The sequence below is a fragment of the Sinocyclocheilus rhinocerous genome, unplaced genomic scaffold (genome assembly GCF_001515625.1).
Source record: "Sinocyclocheilus rhinocerous isolate Xijiao unplaced genomic scaffold, SAMN03320098_v1.1 scaffold835, whole genome shotgun sequence".
Classification (NCBI taxonomy): Eukaryota; Metazoa; Chordata; class Actinopteri; order Cypriniformes; family Cyprinidae; genus Sinocyclocheilus; species Sinocyclocheilus rhinocerous.
In genome coordinates, this window is record NW_015647431.1 from 1,592,274 (window position 1) to 1,612,019 (window position 19,746).

Consider the following 19,746-nt stretch of genomic DNA (forward strand, 5'->3'; position numbering starts at 1 on the left):
TCAGCTCACATCTTTTACTGCTGCACATTAATGATTTTTACAAAATACATGTATGGAAGTCCTAAAGCCTCTGCATTCAGAAGTGCAGTGAGAACGAGGCTCATGTTTGAAAGCAACACAAGAGGCAAAAGAAACGTGCCGAAAGCTCAAGATTTCTTAAATTAACTACATACAACTCTATCTCAGAGTATATGAACATTAAACATGTATTATAAAACAAAGCAATAAAATAGGCTTCTTGATAGAAAAAAAATCTTTTATATTTTTCTTTTTTTATAGTGAAGACTAGCCCCATCTATCTTTCGAACAACTGAAGGACTGCAACAACCTTACTTTCTGCAAATGCCATCAGCTAGACGGTCCAAACAACGGCCTCCTCAGCTTTCATGAATGCATTTCGGTCTTAAGAGCTTGGCTACTGCAAGGACAAAGATGACAGATCATAAAAGTTCAGCTGAGAAGTGCAAAAATAGCTTATTAAAACCATAGGGGCTTCTGATAAAATGTTGACAGCAGTAAGAAGCTACATTAATAGAAACGTCTGAATGAAAGTGTATTGAACCAGAGTGCAAGGCAGGGCTTGAACAGCTGTGAAAGTGAGATCCTTGGCATTTCAGTAGCTACGCGATCCTCTTTCCAAAACCAGAACACACAGATCGGTGTCGAACTTCGACAGCACTGGAACTCATATTGCAAAATGTACTTTTGTAAAGCACCAGTAATAAATAGGCTTGTAAAAAATGACTCAAAGACACACTGAATTCATTATGTTCCAAATAATGTACAATATTCAGGATCTCAACTGCACAATTTATGACAGTGTAGATCTTAAAAAAGGAGATCCGCATGCATAAAATGGCAATGGCACCTCCGTTCGGTAAAATACGGGTAGAAACAGCACCCTCAATTAAGTCAAATAAATTAATGCAATTTGATAAAAGTAGATTAGGAGATTACAAATATTCTGTATCAAACTAATGTAATTTGGAGCGACTCCATGAACCTGATGTTCATGCTGATGTGTTTCTAGAGTGTTTGTGGCATAGTTTCACAGAGCTGAGGTTATTAAAAGGGTGTCACACCCAATGACAAAGCTGCATTCTCTGAGAAAGACACTGTGAAACACCCTGCCTCGACTCTAGACCCATACATCAGAATAGATGGTCGACATAGGGCTAGTAATAGTCCACCGAGGAGCGATCAAACCCATCCAGGTGTCCGACCCCTGCGAACTGAACGCTACTGACACTGGCAGGGTGTACTGGAGACGCTGGATGAGTGCTGGTGGATTTGGGTGCAGGCTGGGTCATCGCTAGCTACTCCATGATGGCTCGGTAGATGACGGGTTCGATGTAGTCGCCTCTGTACCTGGAGTTGATCACTCTCTGTCTCTTGCTCTCCTGGACCTTTTTCTCTCCAAACATGCCATCAAAACGCATGTCCGATGCCTTAGACTGAATCACACACATGCAAAAATCAACAGAGTGCATTAGTGGTCACCCACTTTCTCCAGAAGTATTTTTTTCTATTCATTTTTCCTACAGGGATTTAAAAAAAGTATTATGCCATTTGGACCAGCTGGCTCCACTGAATCACAACCTGTAAGTATGATTAATAATAGATGTTTTTTTTATATTTTCTCTCAAGCGTTCAAATTATGGAACTATGGCGATGGGCGTATCGTTTCCGACACACACTGTACGCGGCAGACCAATCACAACAGACTGGGCCATCTGACCAATCAGAGCAGAGAAGGGTCACGGAAAAGGAGGGGTTTAGAGAATCTTAGAACTGCTTCAAACGAATCATTTGAGAATTATTGGAAAACGAGGTGATATTAAATGCATATTTTAAGAAAACTAAAGCGTTTTTTGATCTTGCAGGCATGTAAACCTATTGTAGGAGACTCCAAAAACAATATTAGGAACCTTAAAAATGGCATAATAGAGGCACTTTAAAGCATTATAAGCCGTAAACCAAACCAATCAGTTATGAGGTGATTTACAACATTACAAACTTTGTTTTGAAGCAATAAAAAAAACCGAAACAAAACAAAAAAACCTGTGTGCTTATTGGCTATAATGAGGTAAAGAACTACAATCCCAAATGAAATAATCAAATTAAAAATAATGGAGAAATATAAAACTATTCATTTAAAATTGTTGATTATATCTATAGAAACAATGTAAGTTTATTGCAAAATATGCATTTATACTGTATGTGTATAATGTAAAGTATTTTATTTGGTCACCATAACTTTGATTGTTTTAATAATAAGTTGCAATAATGATGGCCTCAACAAACACATATATCATCAAGAACAACCTTGTAGCTCACAGTAGGAGTGTCTTTAATAGTTTCCAAGTTATCTTTAAAAATAATTTCCCCAAGGAGAAAATGAATGAATTTTTACTTCCAGAAACACTCTTTTATTGCATCTGACAAGCTTAACAACTATGGAGTACTGTTGTCACATCATTTTTTCTTTTTAAATCTTAGTATTTTTACTTGCAATCTGCCTAACATATGAGCTCACCAGACGAGATTTGACTCTCTTGGGCAGCTCTTCGTCTAGTGTGTAGACGTCATCTCTCTTAGCAGTCAGCTGCGATCCGTCCTCAAACTCCACCTGAAGAGAAGCAGTGATTTACTAAACGACTAAACGACTAAACGCAGACTGAACCACTGGAACTCTTCTCTTAGACATTTACCTGGTACATCTGAATGACATGAGCTGCCACGAATTTGGCTCCATAGACAAGACCGTCTGTCCATCTGACCTGAACCACTTCCCCCTGCGGTGGAGGACCCAGCTGAGCGCAGTCTCGGTTCTACACCAAACCACGCAAAATACAATATTTATAATATACGACATCTTAAATATACAGTATTTTGGAGCCAATCATACACTACCCTTCAAAAGTTTTGGGTCAGTTAGTGCTTTTGTGAAAGAAATTAATACTTTAATTAATCAGGGAGGCATTAAATTGTTCAAAAGTGACAGTAAATTCATTTATAATGTTACAAAAGATTTTTGTTTCAAGTAAATGGTGTTCTTTTGAACTTTCTATTCATCAAAGAATCAGATCTCACATCTTACCACAATGTCCTCTGGGAAAAGGTTATCACTGAAGGAGCCATCGTCAAAGTTGACCTCATAAAATGTCGCTTTTGTCAGCTTTATGACTTCACACTGGTAGTAGCGTCCATTTTTGTTCTTGCAGATGACCTTCTGACCCACGCTGAGCTCTCTCATGCCTGCTTTATTACGCTGCAGAGGAGAAAGAGAGAGATCACTCATCAAAGCAGCAACATAGCATATACCATCGAGAAACAACCACATAGCTCACAGTAGGAATGTGATAGTTAATACAAGTTATCTTTAAAAAATAATTTCCCCCATGGAGAAAATGAATGATTTTTTACTTCTGGACCACTCTATATGTAGAAAATATTGAATTATTAATTGTACTTGACAAGCTCAACAACTACAGAGAGCTGTTGTCACATCAATTTTTTTGTTTTTAGTATTTTTACTTGCAATGTCCCTAACATATGAGCTCACCAGACGAGATTTGACTCTCTTGGGCAGCTCTTCGTCTAGTGTGTAGACGTCATCTCTCTTAGCAGTCAGCTGCGATCCGTCCTCAAACTCCACCTGAAGAGAAGCAGTGATTTACTAAACGACTAAACGACTAAACGCAGACTGAACCACTGGAACTCTTCTCTTAGACATTTACCTGGTACATCTGAATGACATGAGCTGCCACGAATTTGGCTCCATAGACAAGACCGTCTGTCCATCTGACCTGAACCACTTCCCCCTGCGGTGGAGGACCCAGCTGAGCGCAGTCTCGGTTCTACACCAAACCACGCAAAATACAATATTTATAATATACGACATCTTAAATATACAGTATTTTGGAGCCAATCATACACTACCATTCAAAAGTTTTGGGTCAGTAAGTGTTTTTGTGAAAGAAATTAAGACTTTTATTCATCAAGGGTGCATTAAATTGATCAAAAGTGCCAGTAAAGACATTTATAATGTAACAAAAGATTTCTGTTTCAAATAAATGCTGTTCTTTTGAACTTTCTATTCATCAAAGAATCCTGAAAAAAAAAAAAGTGTCAGTTTCTACAAAAATATGAAGCGTCGTAATTTTCCCAAAATTCCCCGATGCTTCCAGGTTTTCCATGCCGTTGATAATTAGAAAATTTTCTTAAAACTGTAGTTAAATGCACCTTTTCTATGATAAACTGCTGTAGAGAATAGGTCGAATCTCATGTCTTACCACAATGTCTTCTGGGAAAAGGTTATCACTGAAGGAGCCATCATCAAAGTTGACCTCATAAAATGTCTCTTTTGTCAGCTGTATGACTTCACACTGGTAGTAGCGTCCATTTTTGTGCTTGCAGATGACCTTCTGACCCACGCTGAGCTCTCTCATGGCTGCTTTATTACGCTGCAGTGGAGAAAGAGAGAGCACTGGTCACAGCAGCAACACATATGATGGTAGATGCTATTTACAATAGGGCTGCACGATAATTGTTAAACAGTTAGTCACAATTATTTTGCTCACAACATATAATCACGATCGTCATTATTACATTTACTGTATTACACTTTATGCAAATGGACAGTGTTGTAAATGTATTATTTTTTACTTATGGTTTGGAGAAAGAAAATGCTATTCATACTCTGTTCTATTTGAACACTTAAAGCATGAAAAGGAAACAGGAAGAGACTATTGGGCCAACTTGTACAGTCACATCTCATTTTAATGCAGTGCACATGTTACAGTGCACAATCTTAGTGTTTCAGAGTAATGTTGCAGTACTTGAGACCGGTCAGGGTCTCAAAACTCGTCTTAAGACCATTTCTTGAAGGTCTTGGTCTTGTCTCCGTCTCGACTGCATTTGTACTCGGTCTTGTCTCGGTCTCAGACTAAAAGGTCTTGGGATTTTATTTCAAGAACACAAGTGCGGAGATATCACTAAATTGCTGTTACATTGTCTGATTTATTTTTTAACATCATTAATGTGATGATGTAAAACTTCCTGCTTTAAATGCAATCAATAACTTATTTCTAATTGTATCTCTTTTGATACTGCTGTGCTCGGTTCGTAATTTAATGGGGAATTGTGTCAAAAATTTCACCTCAATTAATAATCTTAATTATTTGCCTCCGATGCCGGGCATTTGTCGGCGATTTCGCAAAACCTGAAAAATCGGGCTAAAATCGTGCAGTGTGAACTCGGCATTAACCTCTAAAAGTCTTGGTCTCGGTCTCAACTTGGTCTTTGTTTAGGTGGTTTTGACTACAACACTATTTCAGTGCAATACCTCTGATTGTACTGGCCCTTTGTGGCGGCAACAGGTGACATAGACGACGAAGGGCCAATCGTCCGGGTGCATGATAACGCCGGCGGCCTGTGCGCAGGTCGGGTGATATGAGGTGGGGCAGCGACCGTGAGAACACTGCACACAACAGCCCAACGTTTTCTTCATCCGCCGTTTGCAGTAGTAGCATTTCTGTTAGCACATACAAGAGAGATTAGTTCACAGGAAGACAGTTCAGAGGAAGTGAGACAGGAGGAAACGGCACTGAGAGTAGATATAAATAACACCGTGTCTGCTTACACCAAAGCACTTCCAGTAAAAATCAACATCCTGAAGTTACAATCTGCAGAAAACGTGTCGTTCTCTTGCACCAACGATGTACGATATGATTTAAGACACATGGAGCTGTTGATTAATGGAGGTTTGGTGTGGAGCCACATCTCAGAGAAGTGAAATGCTGCCTTTTAAAAGGATGCCCATTTTGCACGCTGCATGTTTTCTAGAGAAGGGAACAGAAACTCACCAGCTTGAATCTCTGTAAGGGAATGCCGCTGAGATCCACGGGCGATCGTTCAGTGATGTTCACAAAACGAGCCTCCTGCACTGCCACCGCACACAGGACGTGAACCCATCTGCACATGGAGACACATGTTAGGAACCTGGGATGATGATGATTTGTGGAAAGTACACAACATTAACCGATCCTGAAAAAAATGGCAGGATCAATCTCACAAAACCTCTCAAGATTATGTCCAAGTCATATTTCACAGCAGAATCAAAACATAAAAATAAGCAATTATATTTTGCATTTAGGAAAATAATATTTTTAGGATCACTTAAATTATATATATTTTTTTTACAATGGGACATTATTTTCATGACAATAAAATACATTTCTTTCCTGAATTGCTGTAATTTGTTGTTGTACCTTTGAGTCTTTTTGTAATTCTCATAATTTTTTACAATGGGACATTATTTTCATGACAATAAAATACATTTCTTTCCTGAATTACTGTAATTTGTTGTTGTACCTTTGAGTCTTTTTGTAATTCTCATAGGGGCTTTTGCACCAGAAGAACATTTCATAGCTCCTATAACTATTGATGGAAATACCCGCTTTTTGACGTGTCCGCACTGCAGGAACCAAAAATGATTTTAGTTATAGAAACGCCTTCGAGGGGGGGATTAAATTAGCTCTTGCTTGAGAGTAGGTTCTAACCCAACACAACAGAAACTACCAGTGACGTAAATGTAAGGTGACTGGCCGAATGCATTCTGTATGAAACACCTCCACCTGCCATTTACATATATTTACTCCACAAACATGGAAAACAGCGATAGATGGACCAACGCCAAAGTCCAGGCACTTCTTCATCCTCCACTTGTTGACGTTGCTGAATGCAGCACTTTTTTTTCGCTGCAAATACAACCAAGAAAATGGCCCTAGGGGAAAATGTAGTTCTCTGGGGACCACCCTGGTTTCTAGTTCCTCTAACTGAGTTCCTTTAACTACTCAGTGTTACCTAATTATTCTCTGTGATGGTTCTCATTACTAAAATACAGGCTGTTTGTACTACAGTAATAAAAATTACTGTAAAAAAATTACAACCCCATTTCGTTGCTTGTACCACTGTGTACATACAACGACAATAAATATTCAATTCAATCCAAAATGTATTATAATGAATACTTAGTTTATATTAAATGTGGTACAATGTGTTACATTAGTATTCCTTATGACAGTTTGAGAGGTAAATAAGCTAAACAGTCATGAATAATTATTTCAAAATGGAAGAAAAAAAGAATGAAATTCTTAAATATAGGCATCATTTTCTTTATGCAAAATGACATTTCCTATTTCTTTATTGTGATTGTGAGATGAATACTACCCAGAAATTCTTGAGAGATTTTGTGAAACTCTGGCAAGACACTGAATGATTCCTGTGATCTCAAACCAGAATTGTGTAATAAGTGAGGTTCTTGTTTGTCTGAAGCACACAAAATCCACAAAAGCACACTTCTAACAATTCAAGATCTGGGTAACTTCGAGTTCAGGTGTCAGTGTGTTTCATGGTATGTCAGTCCTGCCTTCTAGTGGACTTTCATTTTACTTACTTGCCATTATTGGCTCTGTGCAATGCTCCACCTCTCAACGAACATAGACAGCAACTCTGTCAAGAATCACAGATTCAAACATCATCAGTTTACAATGCATCCTACTACGTCATTTAATGGAGAGATGAAAGACCAGCATATAATCATATGTTTAATGCAGGTACACAGTAGCCCGAAAATTATTTGGACACTTAAGCCAGACTTAAAGCAGAAACAAGAAACATCAAGACATTTTAAAGAAAAATACACTGATCAAGCAAAACATTTAAAAAATAGATGATTAGGTGCACAGAATATCTGGGTGAACTATTTCTGTAAGTGTCCAAATATTTTTTGGCCCACTATATGTGAAGCCGCTTAGGTGTACCTCGGTGAGAGCGTTGGCTTTACAGCGGGCACATTTCCAGTCTTTGGAGACTCTTACTGGAGCCACACCGTAACAACCTAGAACAAACAGCGCAAATTAAACAGACCCGTGATTATTCAAACACATCTTTTTCTGGCACAGTATGTTGGAAACTATGATGAGATTCCTTATTTGTCCTCAGCATCATCAAGGGTGCATCTTGGGATGCTTTTCAAACAGTAGCAAAGGACTTCACATTCATGCTAGACACATTTTCTTATTCAGAAAACCCTAATTTAAGGCATCATAATAGAAAGATATTACATTCTAGTCAATGTTATAACCAGACAAACTACACTACCGTTTGGGGTCAGTAAGATTTTAAATGTTTTTGAAAGTGTCACCATGGCTGCATTTATTTGATAAATACAATAAAAACAGTAAAATTGTCAAATATTATTACAATTTAAAATAACTGTTTTCTATTTGAATATAATTTAAAATGCAATTTATTTCTGTGATGCAAAGCTGAATTTTCAGCATCTTTACTCCAGTCTTCTTCAGTGTCACACGATAAATCTTTTGTAACATTATAAATGTCTTTACTGTCACTTTTTTTGCATACTTGCTGAATAAAAGTATTATTTTCTTAAAAAAAAAAAAACTCCAAACTGACTCCCTTTTTGATCAGGCACCACAAACAGCTACTCGATGAGGGAACAAACCAGTATTGTGATGTCAGGGTTGTCAGCTCAGTACTCACTAGTGTGCACACGGACACTGCACAGGGAGCAGCTGACGAGCAGACTGGTGCCGTCCTCCTCCAGGTGAGGTGTGGACGGATGGACGTCTGCACTGTCCTCGGTGGTGGTGGTGAAACATCTCTCTGGAATCAGAGGCTTGGTCCTCATCTGACCGCCGGGGAGCACCACGGTCGGCTCGCTCTCGCCCCCTTCAGACTGAACGCAAACACATAAACAGGAAAGCACAAAAAGTGTCAGACATTTGATATACTCCAGTGACAGGAAACAGATAAACACAGATCTTTGAAACAGGCCGGCTTACCTGCTGATGTCCCTTGAAGAGCGCACACACAGCGCAGTACGGAGGCCGCAGACCCATCTCTCTGTTGTACTCTCTCTCTCTTTCTGGATTATACGGTCTGTTCTGCCACAGCTGGGCCACAGGTCGCGCCCAGGCCTCCCCGTCCAGCCCGTCCTCCTCTGACGCAGCCTGATCCTGCAGCTCTGCACATGCACATACAATCCAATGCGCAGTGGCGACTGCAAGTAAAGCATTCATATAGTAACTTCCTGAAGAGTCCTACACTGTGACTGTATGGAAGATTTCAACATTGCTCTTTTTGAATAACCCAACATTAGCAACAATGTCTAAACTAACTGCATTGAGTTTAGGGCAAGGACAGTTATTTTGCACAATGTGCAAACATTTGTCATTCTGTTCGGTGGTGCTAGTGTGCGTAGGCAGTACATTGATCCGGAAAAGTGGTCCATTACACTAATGACAGATCACACATCAGTGTTAACTTAGCATTATTTATATACTATTAATGTATACAGTATTACTATTTTTAATTAGCTTTCATTTTAATTTTAGTTTGACTGATTTTTTTGTGCTTTTGTCATTTTTATTACTTTAAAAAATATTTATATTTAGCTTTTTTATTTCATTTTTTTGTTTTTGTTGCCATTTTCAAGGTTTTATAGGTTTAACTTTTTATCTAATATTTTAATTTTGTTTCAGTTTAATTTCAATTACTGAAAATTACTTTTAATCATTTTAGTTTTAGTTAACAATAACAACACTGCCACACAAACTGACCTTCGTCACTGATGCTGTCCTTCATCAGAGGATGGTGCCTGGGGAGTCTGGGAAGTCTGTGCTGAGCTTCCACTGGATGTTCAGCTTCTTTCTGCAGGACAACACAAACTCACACTCATTACACGCAGCCATACACACACAAAATACAACAGGGTTTCCCAAACAAGAGCTTGCAAACCCCCTAGTAATTTATGATGGATCTGTATCTCCTTCACTATCTACTCACAATTTCAGAGCTAAATGCATGGAAATGCATTTACTGTTGCTGTTATTGTCGAGTATTTAATGGAGTTATTGTCATTATTTTCATCACTTTCCTATCCATGTAAACTAGCTTATTATATCATTATATTGCCTGGAGTGATTAACATCACGCTACTACTGCTCCTGGAAAGCAGGTGGCACACAAACTAAGAGAGATGTTCATGCACGTCATTAATTGGTGGCAGGAGTTATTCATCAGATGATGAAGAGCACTGTAAGCGGGCATCTATCCAGACACGTGATGCAGTTGAGTGCAATTTCATAATTTTAAATAGCTGGGACTGTGGCAGTGGAGTGATGCTGTATAGTACCAGGCTACCAGCATAGTTTGCTAGCATGAAGGAGTCTACTGCATTCTCCACAATCTACAGCACAGGCATTCAAGAAGGAGAAATACATCAAGCGTTAATTTTGTGGACGTGTTTACACTGCTAACTGATTTGCACTATAAAGTGCTGCAGGAATGAGTCCTAAAACCTTCTGGTTCCATTGTCAATGGGGTTTTTGAATGGGTTTTTGGTTAAATGCCTGAAATAAAGTCTGTGGTGATCACAAGCTCAAGATTTTTTCACGTTTTATTCAACAACATAAAATACATGAGTAACACCTCACTAACGTTTTTTTTTTTAAAGCCTTTACTTGTCTTTAAAAAATGTGGTTGCTAACAAGTGGCTAAATGGGAATACAGAGGCTGTTGAGGTCATTGAACTCATCTACTCACTAGTCGCTTTTACAGACTAATCAGTGCTCCTGCAATTTGTATTATTATTTTTTTTAAATAAAGACTTAAAGAGTTGTTGGAAGCTTAGTAAGAATGACTTTGAAGTTGAGCGATTGTGGTGTAGTTCGTTTGTATCTTAACTTTAGATTTTTACATCTGGAGATTATATTTAGGCAGCGAAATTCATAAAAGTTGTGTTTATATGTGAAGATTATCATGATGAACAAAACATGTAAGAATCATACATTTTTCTTGGTCACAGCTTACTTTCCAAAAACCAGTGGAAACACCCTATTAGCATTTTGTCAAGGGAACCAGGGTGATGCAAACTTAGAGGTTGGTCTACAAAATAATGCCACCCCTGTGGCAGTCTATTCCTTTAGTGAATAGTGAGTCAGACGGCACATACGCACCTTGCTGTCCTCTTGAGAGTCGCTATCAGAGTCGCTGTCTCGGTCTCTCTCATGCCGAATGCGTGGCTCGAAATTGCTGTAATCTCCTTTAGCGTAGCTATGGACGTGCAGCACCTCCGCGGGGCTCAGTGTTCTCTGGAAGATGTGCTGGACTGCAGGCGGACACACCTGACTGCCGCCCACTGACGCAGTGCTACACCGCGACTCGCCTAGCTTAAGGTTGATGGCGCTGCTGCTGGGTTCAGTGATGACATCATACATGTGGGCGGAGCTAATGCTGGGTTTGTGTTCAGCGCTGACGGTAATGTCAGTGGGTTCTGGTTGGACATTACAGCTGTGGGCGGAGCTTATGCTGGGTTCGTGATCAGCGCTGATAGTGTTGTCGCTGGGTTCTGGTTGGACATCACAGCTGTGGGTGGAGCTAATGCTGGGTTCATGTTCAGGGCTGACCCTGATGTCACTGGGTTCTGTGGTGACATCACAGCTGTGGGCAGAGTTAACATTGGGTTCGTGTTTAGGGCTGAGGGTGATGTTGCTGGGTTTTGGTTGGGCATCACAGGTGTGGGCGGAGTTAATGCCTGGTTCGTGTTTAGGGCTGAATGTGATGTCGCTGGGTTCTGGTTGGCCATCATAGGTGTGGGAGGAGTTATTGCCTGGCTCACTTGGACTAGGGATGATGGTATTTATAGTGCTGTCGCTGGGTTCTGCGGAGACATCACAGGTGTGGGCGGAGTTAATGCCATGTAGAGAGGAGATACTGCTGGTTACAGATATGAGAGGCGTGATGTCAGCGGCAGGGATGTCACTGGAACACGACTGGGACGTGACTTCACTCTGCTGGGCATCAGTGAGGTCACCGTTTTGATTGATGTCATCGGGCTTGCATTGGACATCACAGCTTTGAGTGACGTGCTCGTACTGAGAGGTGACATCACTGCTCGGAGCCTCATCATCAACGATGCTGTTTGTGGATTGTGAGGTAGAGGTGACGTCGCTGGGTTCAGAGGGAGTGACGATGACTCTTTGCTGCATTGTGACGTCACTGCTGGAGGTGGGGTTTGATGGCGAGAGCGCCACCTTCATGCAGGGAGGGGCTTGATTCTCTTGCTTTTGTGGTGGGGGCATGTCTGTCCCCATCGTCTCTTCAGCTTGCACATCACCTGCAGAAATACACATTGGTTGTTTTAGCATTTTTATTACCGCATCACCTGCGTATCATTTGCTGTATATGAGGCTCTACCTGGTTCAGTGGAGATGGATTGTTCATTATTGTCGTCTGTCTCAGTCTGGCTGAGTTTGGCTTTCTTCTTCTCAACTTCCTCTTTTTCTACCTTCACTTGATTGTCGTCTTCTTTTGCTCCATTGTCAGGGCTGGGTCTGGGCCGCTTCTGCCCCACATTCTGCTTTGGACTACTACTGTATGAAGAGAAGGGAAATCAGAAGACTAAAAAAAAAACACTGCTCTAAAGCAAGAGATGTAGCCCTCGGGAGAAGTGCAACAAATTGTGTTATACCATAAAAATTAAAGAGCTTGTTTATGGTATATTTACTGCTGGAAGACAATTTCTGAAAGGCAGAATGCATTTTTTACATTTTCAATTAAACTTTAGTTTTAGAAATCTAGTATTCTAGTCAATTACTGTATCTTTTAGCATATCCTGCTAAAAGTGTGTTATTTTAGTAATATTTATAGCATTTAATATTTTGAATAAGCTTGTATTTTGATATTCACTTTTCATTAAAATTTTAGTAATTTTGTTATGCGCATTTGTCTTCTTTTATTTATTTTTTTTATATATATATATTTCTATTTAGCTATTAATTTTTATTTCAGTTTTAGTAATTAAGTAATAAATTAGTTGCCATTGCAACATTTCTCATTTTCAGCCAAGTTTGTTTTCACCTCATATTTATCATTTATTTCAGCTCTATTGCAAGTAACGGAAACAACGTTTAAAAGTTTTAGCTAAAAATAACAACACTGCTTCATATCTGTGTGTAGTTGACAATGTTTTTTTTTTGTTTTGTTTTTCCGAAGAAAAGCTCCTTCTATGTCCATAAAGTTTTGCACTGGTTAGATTTGTATAGTAGCTTGAATTATCCCAAAAATGCCTGGAATTATGTGAATGAGGACTTGAGCATTTCACATTCATAATACACTATAGTGTTGGGCGATATGCTCCACAGTCATATTGTCCTATCGTCGGCCTGTGAGATGGCCGATACACGATATTATCATGCTAATTTATTTCATTATTTACTTAGTTTCATAGCCGGAGAGTGAACCAACTCCAGGCAGGGTACGGCTAAAAGCAGCCTAATGTCAGTTTAATCTATTAACTACACATTATATCTATTTAGTCAAGTAGCATATGGATGAAATATGAAAAAAAAAGAAAAGAAAAAAAAGTAGCATATGGATGTCACGTCATAAAATATTTCAAATAGGACTAAATTTGTATTTAACATGACAATAACATAAAAAACATTGTTTATAAGTTTTTTTGTTTTATAAGTTATAATGCTTACATTTCCTCAGTTATTCAAACAGCAGCTACAGAAAACGAGCAAAGAACATTTACTACATTATCAAAGAACATCATCACTGACTTCAGTCTAGTAAAAAGAAATATGATGGAACTATTATGCCCTAATATTAATTAGATAATAATACTAGCCTGCTAATAATAATAATAATCATCATCTTGATATCGTCAAAGGCATCAGCCACAGGCGATATCTCACAACGCTAATGCACTATGTGAGCAAATGAACCACAGACTAAAAGCAAACCAAACTCCCATCAGCATCTGAGATGGAGATTGTGAAAACGGCCACGTATTTTCTTTTTACACACCTGTTGATCTGCTCTGAAGTGCCGCTCGGTTCTTCATCACTAACAGGCTTCTTCTCCTCTACCTCCAGACCTCCTTTCTCTGCTTCTGCTTTCTCCTTTGCACCATCTGTTTCACTCTTCAACATTTCAGTCTTGTCGTCCTCTCCACCATCCGTGTTTGCTTTCTGCTCCTCTCCAACCTCTGCTTCTCCTCTCTTATCCTGTGTTTCTGCTTTGCTGCTATCGCTGAGCTCTCCTGTCTCTTTCTCGGTCTTTCCATCTGTCAGGAACTCTGCTGCCTCTGGCATGGGCTTTGAGTGGTCGATGGGCGCACTGTCCTTTCCTGCTTTCCAAAGTTTATAGCGTTCTGGCTGGAACTTGCGAACAAACACATCCATGGATATCTTCACCATGTCCTTCCGGCAGGAACACTGAGAAAGAGACGCACATCAACAAACAAAAACATATCTGCTAGTGCTGGGGGGTATGACCAAAAATTTCTATCACGGTATTTTTCAAAATTATAGCGGTTTCACGGTACATGGCGGTATTTTTTTTTTCATGCATGACCGGGTGCTAACCATCTGCGATACCATACTTGAACATACTTGTCCTCCAAAACTGAGGGTAAACGATGAATGCGAAATAACGTACTAATGTTGCCAGCTTTCCATAATCGATCCAGCGCTGGGTGGCGAAGTTGGTGGATTCCGCACAGTTGAAGCCATGGTTAAACCCAGCATGATATCCATACGGGAAGGTCACAATGAACTGGCCTACTTCCTGTGCGACCTGATGAATTAAGCAGAAAGAAGTCAAGTCATGAGATAAAATCAGCAATGACATGATAAGATGATAAAGATCAAGTAACTGACCTTCTCAAAGGGTATTCCATACTTCCTCAGAATTGACGGTGAAATTAAAGTCATTTTGTGTCGCAGGAAGGCCTCACAACTTTGAGCACTTCCAGGAAAAAATCCTGCATGAATGAAAATTTTTACAAATACTGAGTTAATGAGCAGCTGAAGAGGAGGAGGAACAAATGGTATGTTTTCAGAAGACCACTTTACCTTTAGCAAGACGTTCTAATCGTTTCCCATGTTCTGGAGGCACAATGTACCTGCAGAAGAGACCAAGTAATAATGCTTTTAAAACCTCTTTAGGACAGTATGAATATTATTAGGGTCAGTAAGCTTTTTTAAGCTGAAAAAAAAGTCTAATTTGCTCACCAAGGCTGCATTTATTTGATCAAAAAAATACAATAAAAACTGTATTATTGTGATATATTAAAATAACTGCTTTCTATTTTCATATATTTTCCAAATGTAATTTATTCCTGTAATCAAATCTGAATTTTCAGCATCATTACTCCAGTCTTCAGTGTCACATGAGCTATCACAAATCATTCTAATATGCTGATTTGCTGCTCAGGAAACATTTCTGATTATTATCAATGTTGAAAACAGTTGTGCTGCTTCATATTTCTGTGGAAGCATGACCCATTGTTTTTCAGGATTCTTTGATGAATAGAAAGTTAAAGCATTTATTGGAAATATAAATATTTTATAACATTATAAACGTCTTTACTGTCACTTCTGATCAATGTAATGCATGCTTGATGAATATAGTAATAAAAATTTTTAAAAAATCTTAGAAACTTTTGAATGGTAGTGAATATGAACAAATGAGCTTGTTTTTTAAATGAATCTGCCAAAAAGACTCCGCTGAGAACAACAAAATATAGGCCTACTATAAAGAAACTATAATATGCTGACCAAAAACATGATTTATTACATTCCTATCCATACAAGTTGTGACATTACCAGGACTTGGGCTCTCCAAAGTGAAGGTAGTTGATGCTGTAGAGATCCATGTCCTCTGTGTGCCAGGCGAACGTGCTCTTCCACATCCCAAAATAAAGATATGGAGTGTTGACTCCTTTGATTGTGATTCCACTCTCTCTCTCCACCGTGTCCAAAATAGTGTTCAGACGGCCAATATTCCACTCCGTCACATCCTGTATACAGTCAGGAACATTTTTGTAATCATTGTATAACACTATAGTATTATCACACTGTAAACAACGGTTGTAACTGAAACCTAATAGTGAAAAATATTTCATTAATAAAAAGGGCAGATTACTCACTGGCTCGTAGAGGGTTCCACTGACATCTGCCCCATATAGTGGTGGATTGAATGTTAAATTCTTCCAATATTTCCTCTCTAGTTCATCAAAATCAGCATATCTGGGATTACAGAACCTGCAGTCGAGTTACAGAACCATTTTATTATGGTGACAGTTAACATGATATGACATTCTCAATGCATCAACTAGGGCTGAACGATTAATCGAATGCGATTGTCATGCGCATTTTGTTAGTAAAGCCGGTTCTGTAATCAGCAGGAAATCATCATCACGTGCTTTCAGATGGAGCAAAATTTACTACACAGAGCCGTAGTTCACTGACAAGTTACGCAAAAAAAAAAATCGCAGACGATTTTATTGCGCAATTCTGAAATCGAAGAAATCGTTGGCGATAATGACAGCTGTTTGCATAGCTTCTCAGTGAACTACGGCTCTGTGAAGTAAATGCTGCTCCATCTGAAAGCATGTGAAAATACCACATTTAATAACATATTTTTACTCCAAACTCACTTCATAATGTCAGTCGAGTGTGAAATAAATCCTTCTGTGAGATGATGTGGCTTCTTACACGAAATAAGGCACGCAACATATTTCATAGTATCTAAGCAGTGATAAAGGCATTGCATTATAAATATACTTTATTTTAATGAAAATGATAATAATAAGAACTCAGATAAACCGTATATTGCCGTAGTCGTGTGTTTATTAGTCACGTTCTTAGTCACTTCTCCGAGGCGTATTTGGAGTTTCAGCGCGAGAGCGCCCTCTGGCCTTTGGATGGAGATTTACTGCTGATCACAGAACCGTGCTTCACTGAAAGATACGCATGACAATCGCAGCTTCTGTCGAATCACAATCTCGATTCCATTTCGATTTATCGTGCAGCCCTAGCATCAACTTGATGCATCTCAGAGTGAAAAAGAATTTACAATGAGCAATAATGTTAAGGGATTTACTTTTATGCATCAAGATTTGAAAAGTAGGCTAGGATATTATTGGATATTATGTTTCTCTGTTCAATCAGACTTACATTACCATTCAAAGGTTTGGGGTCAGTACTTTTTTGAACTAGTGCTTTTGAAAGAAATTATTACTTTCAAGGATACGTTCAAATGATCAAATTATAATGTCACAAAAGGTTTCTTGTATAATGCTTTTCTTTTGAACTTTCTATTAATTAAAGAATCCTGAAAAAATGGATCACCGTTTTCACAAAAATATTGTGCAGCACAACTGTTTTCAACATTGATAATAATCAGAAATGTTTCTTTAGCAGCAAATCAGCATATTAGAATGATTTCTGAAGGACCATGTGACACTGAAGACTGGAGTAATGATGCTGAAAATTCAGCTTTGATCACAGGAATAAATTATACTTTATAATATATTACAATAGAAAGCATTTATTTTAAATTATAATCATATTTCACAATATTACTGTTTTTTTTCTGTATTCTTTGATCAAACAAATGCAGACCCCAAACTTCTGAATAGCAATGTAGTTACATCAGCAAAAAAGAAACAGTCACGTCATCGGTGGAGAATGTTATTATTATGTTAAAATTAATTTGCATTGATTAATCCTGCATAATAACACAGGAAACATTTATTAAGATGCTAATTATGGCCAATTCTGATTTTAAACAGTTCTTTGGGCATCAGGATTGAACCGCATCTAAACATCTCAGCGTTTGCTGCTCACTTGTCTGTGTTGGCAGTTTTGCGGAACTCGCGGACGGTCATCGGCTTCTTCTGGATGTTGTACTGAGTGAAGAGACCTGATTGGCCAGTGACCACCTGTTGAATCGGTGAGGGTTCCACTGACATCTGCCCCATATAGTGGTGGATTGAATGTTAAATTCTTCCAATATTTCCTCTCTAGTTCATCAAAATCAGCATATCTGGGATTACAGAACCTGCAGTCGAGTTACAGAACCATTTTATTATGGTGACAGTTAACATGATATGACATTCTCAATGCATCAACTAGGGCTGAACGATTAATCGAATGCGATTGTCATGCGCATTTTGTTAGTAAAGCCGGTTCTGTAATCAGCAGGAAATCATCATCACGTGCTTTCAGATGGAGCAAAATTTACTACACAGAGCCGTAGTTCACTGACATTAAAATAATTTGCATTGATTAATCCTGCATAATAACACCAGGAACATTTATTAAGATGCTAATTATGGCCAATTCTGATTTTAAACAGTTCTTTGGGCATCAGGATTGAACCGCATCTAAACATCTCAGCGTTTGCTGCTCACTTGTCTGTGTTGGCAGTTTTGCGGAACTCGCGGACGGTCATCGGCTTCTTCTGGATGTTGTACTGAGTGAAGAGACCTGATTGGCCAGTGACCACCTGTTGAATCGGTGCGGGAATCACCAGGTCATCAATGTCATCATATGTGCGCCGGGGCTTCCAGTCCTTTGGTGGCACCACCTGACAAACAAGCACATCAGTCAGCAAACCTTCAATGATCATCCACAACACCCAAAAAACAGTCTCTCTCAGCATTTTGAGCTGAATGAAAATCTTGTACACTAACCTTAGCCATCCCGGCTCTGTGAGCCCCCTGCGACTCCATATACACAATGTATCTGTTGAAGTCTTTGAACTCCTCTCTTGTGGGATGAAAGGTCATGATCCTGGTGGCAGGACTCTGGGAGCTTTGAGAGACCGAGTCCGAAGCCATTCTGCCACTTGGACTGTAAGAGAAACAGGAAGATGAAGATTTCAGCAACAAACACAAACAAAACTAAATACGCAACATACTCATGCTTTTTTGAAAAACAACCATACCACACCAACACCACCAATTACATTTTTATTGCAACAAGTATCTTCTTACACCAGACTAATAAACTTCACATGCAAACCACCATCACTATAACAACTACCACTACTAGGCAAGACAATTTACTTCTAACACATTTTATACACATATATAATTGTGCTAATTTAAAGTGATTCAAAATATTTGCATAAGGAAAAGATAAAGCAATCTAGTTTAAATAATGTAAAAATAAATATTTAAGAAAATAATAAAAAAGCTCAGTTTAAAAAAAAAAGTATTTAATTAATTAAACATAAATATAAACAACATAATTCATAATTCATGAAATAATTATACATTTTTAATTATAAATATTTTAAAGACTATATTAAAAACAACAATAGGCATCATTGAAGGACAGAAAAAGTATAAATATTAGGCCTACAACTTGTTGGAGCAACTAAATACAAACAATTCAGGGGAAAAAAACAATAAAAGGATTGATTAGAGCACATTAATACTGATTTAAGTAGAAAACTATAGAATAAATGAACTTGTAACGGTTAACAACATGCTCATAGATTTTACTGACAGAAATAAACTTAATGAACTGTTTTAATAAAATCAACATTATACAGAAATGCACTCGCTGCACTATTATATTCAAGCACACAGTATATAATAAAAACATTAAAACACTGTAGTTTAACATCTGTTATAATTGTGAATGTTGAAGCGCCTGTAAACTCACACTAGCATGCTAGCTGACGTTAGCCTGACAAACACATCATATCGAATCATTTAACGTTAGAGTGTTTAATGAGAAAGCATCATATCTATGAATGTGTCATGATCTCATTATGAGGTTTTGCTCAGGACCACTGAAAGTTTTGACCCCGAAATCTCTCAACTCACTGCAAAAACAACAACAACACACACAC

General features: G+C 38.5%; 1 protein-coding gene across 4 annotated transcripts in view; it reads right to left on the minus strand.

The window, feature by feature from the left end:
- LOC107709085 (lysine-specific demethylase 4A-like) overlaps positions 1 to 19,746 on the minus strand; it is a 20,352-nt gene continuing 606 nt past the window's right edge. Inside the window, exons 2-23 of one of the 4 annotated variants that reach the window (XM_016513485.1) lie at positions 18,578 to 18,737; positions 18,391 to 18,471; positions 17,730 to 17,824; positions 16,028 to 16,142; positions 15,705 to 15,898; positions 14,952 to 15,001; positions 14,757 to 14,860; positions 14,536 to 14,673; positions 13,903 to 14,312; positions 12,286 to 12,458; positions 11,046 to 12,205; positions 9,648 to 9,738; positions 8,871 to 9,052; positions 8,569 to 8,764; positions 7,827 to 7,903; positions 7,460 to 7,515; positions 5,868 to 5,976; positions 5,348 to 5,536; positions 4,296 to 4,466; positions 3,741 to 3,860; positions 3,566 to 3,658; positions 1 to 1,454 (exon numbers count right to left, since the gene is read on the minus strand). In XM_016513485.1, the coding sequence (XP_016368971.1) occupies positions 1,317 to 1,454; positions 3,566 to 3,658; positions 3,741 to 3,860; positions 4,296 to 4,466; positions 5,348 to 5,536; positions 5,868 to 5,976; positions 7,460 to 7,515; positions 7,827 to 7,903; positions 8,569 to 8,764; positions 8,871 to 9,052; positions 9,648 to 9,738; positions 11,046 to 12,205; positions 12,286 to 12,458; positions 13,903 to 14,312; positions 14,536 to 14,673; positions 14,757 to 14,860; positions 14,952 to 15,001; positions 15,705 to 15,898; positions 16,028 to 16,142; positions 17,730 to 17,824; positions 18,391 to 18,471; positions 18,578 to 18,724 (4,089 nt within the window). In that variant the 5' untranslated portion in view covers positions 18,725 to 18,737 and the 3' untranslated portion in view covers positions 1 to 1,316. Of the gene's footprint in view, positions 1,455 to 3,565; positions 3,659 to 3,740; positions 3,861 to 4,295; positions 4,467 to 5,347; positions 5,537 to 5,867; positions 5,977 to 7,459; positions 7,516 to 7,826; positions 7,904 to 8,568; positions 8,765 to 8,870; positions 9,053 to 9,647; positions 9,739 to 11,045; positions 12,206 to 12,285; positions 12,462 to 13,902; positions 14,313 to 14,535; positions 14,674 to 14,756; positions 14,861 to 14,951; positions 15,002 to 15,704; positions 15,899 to 16,027; positions 16,143 to 17,729; positions 17,825 to 18,295; positions 18,472 to 18,577; positions 18,738 to 19,746 lie in introns of all 4 variants that reach the window. The other 3 variants (XM_016513483.1, XM_016513484.1, XM_016513486.1) reach the window with 3 other exon arrangements.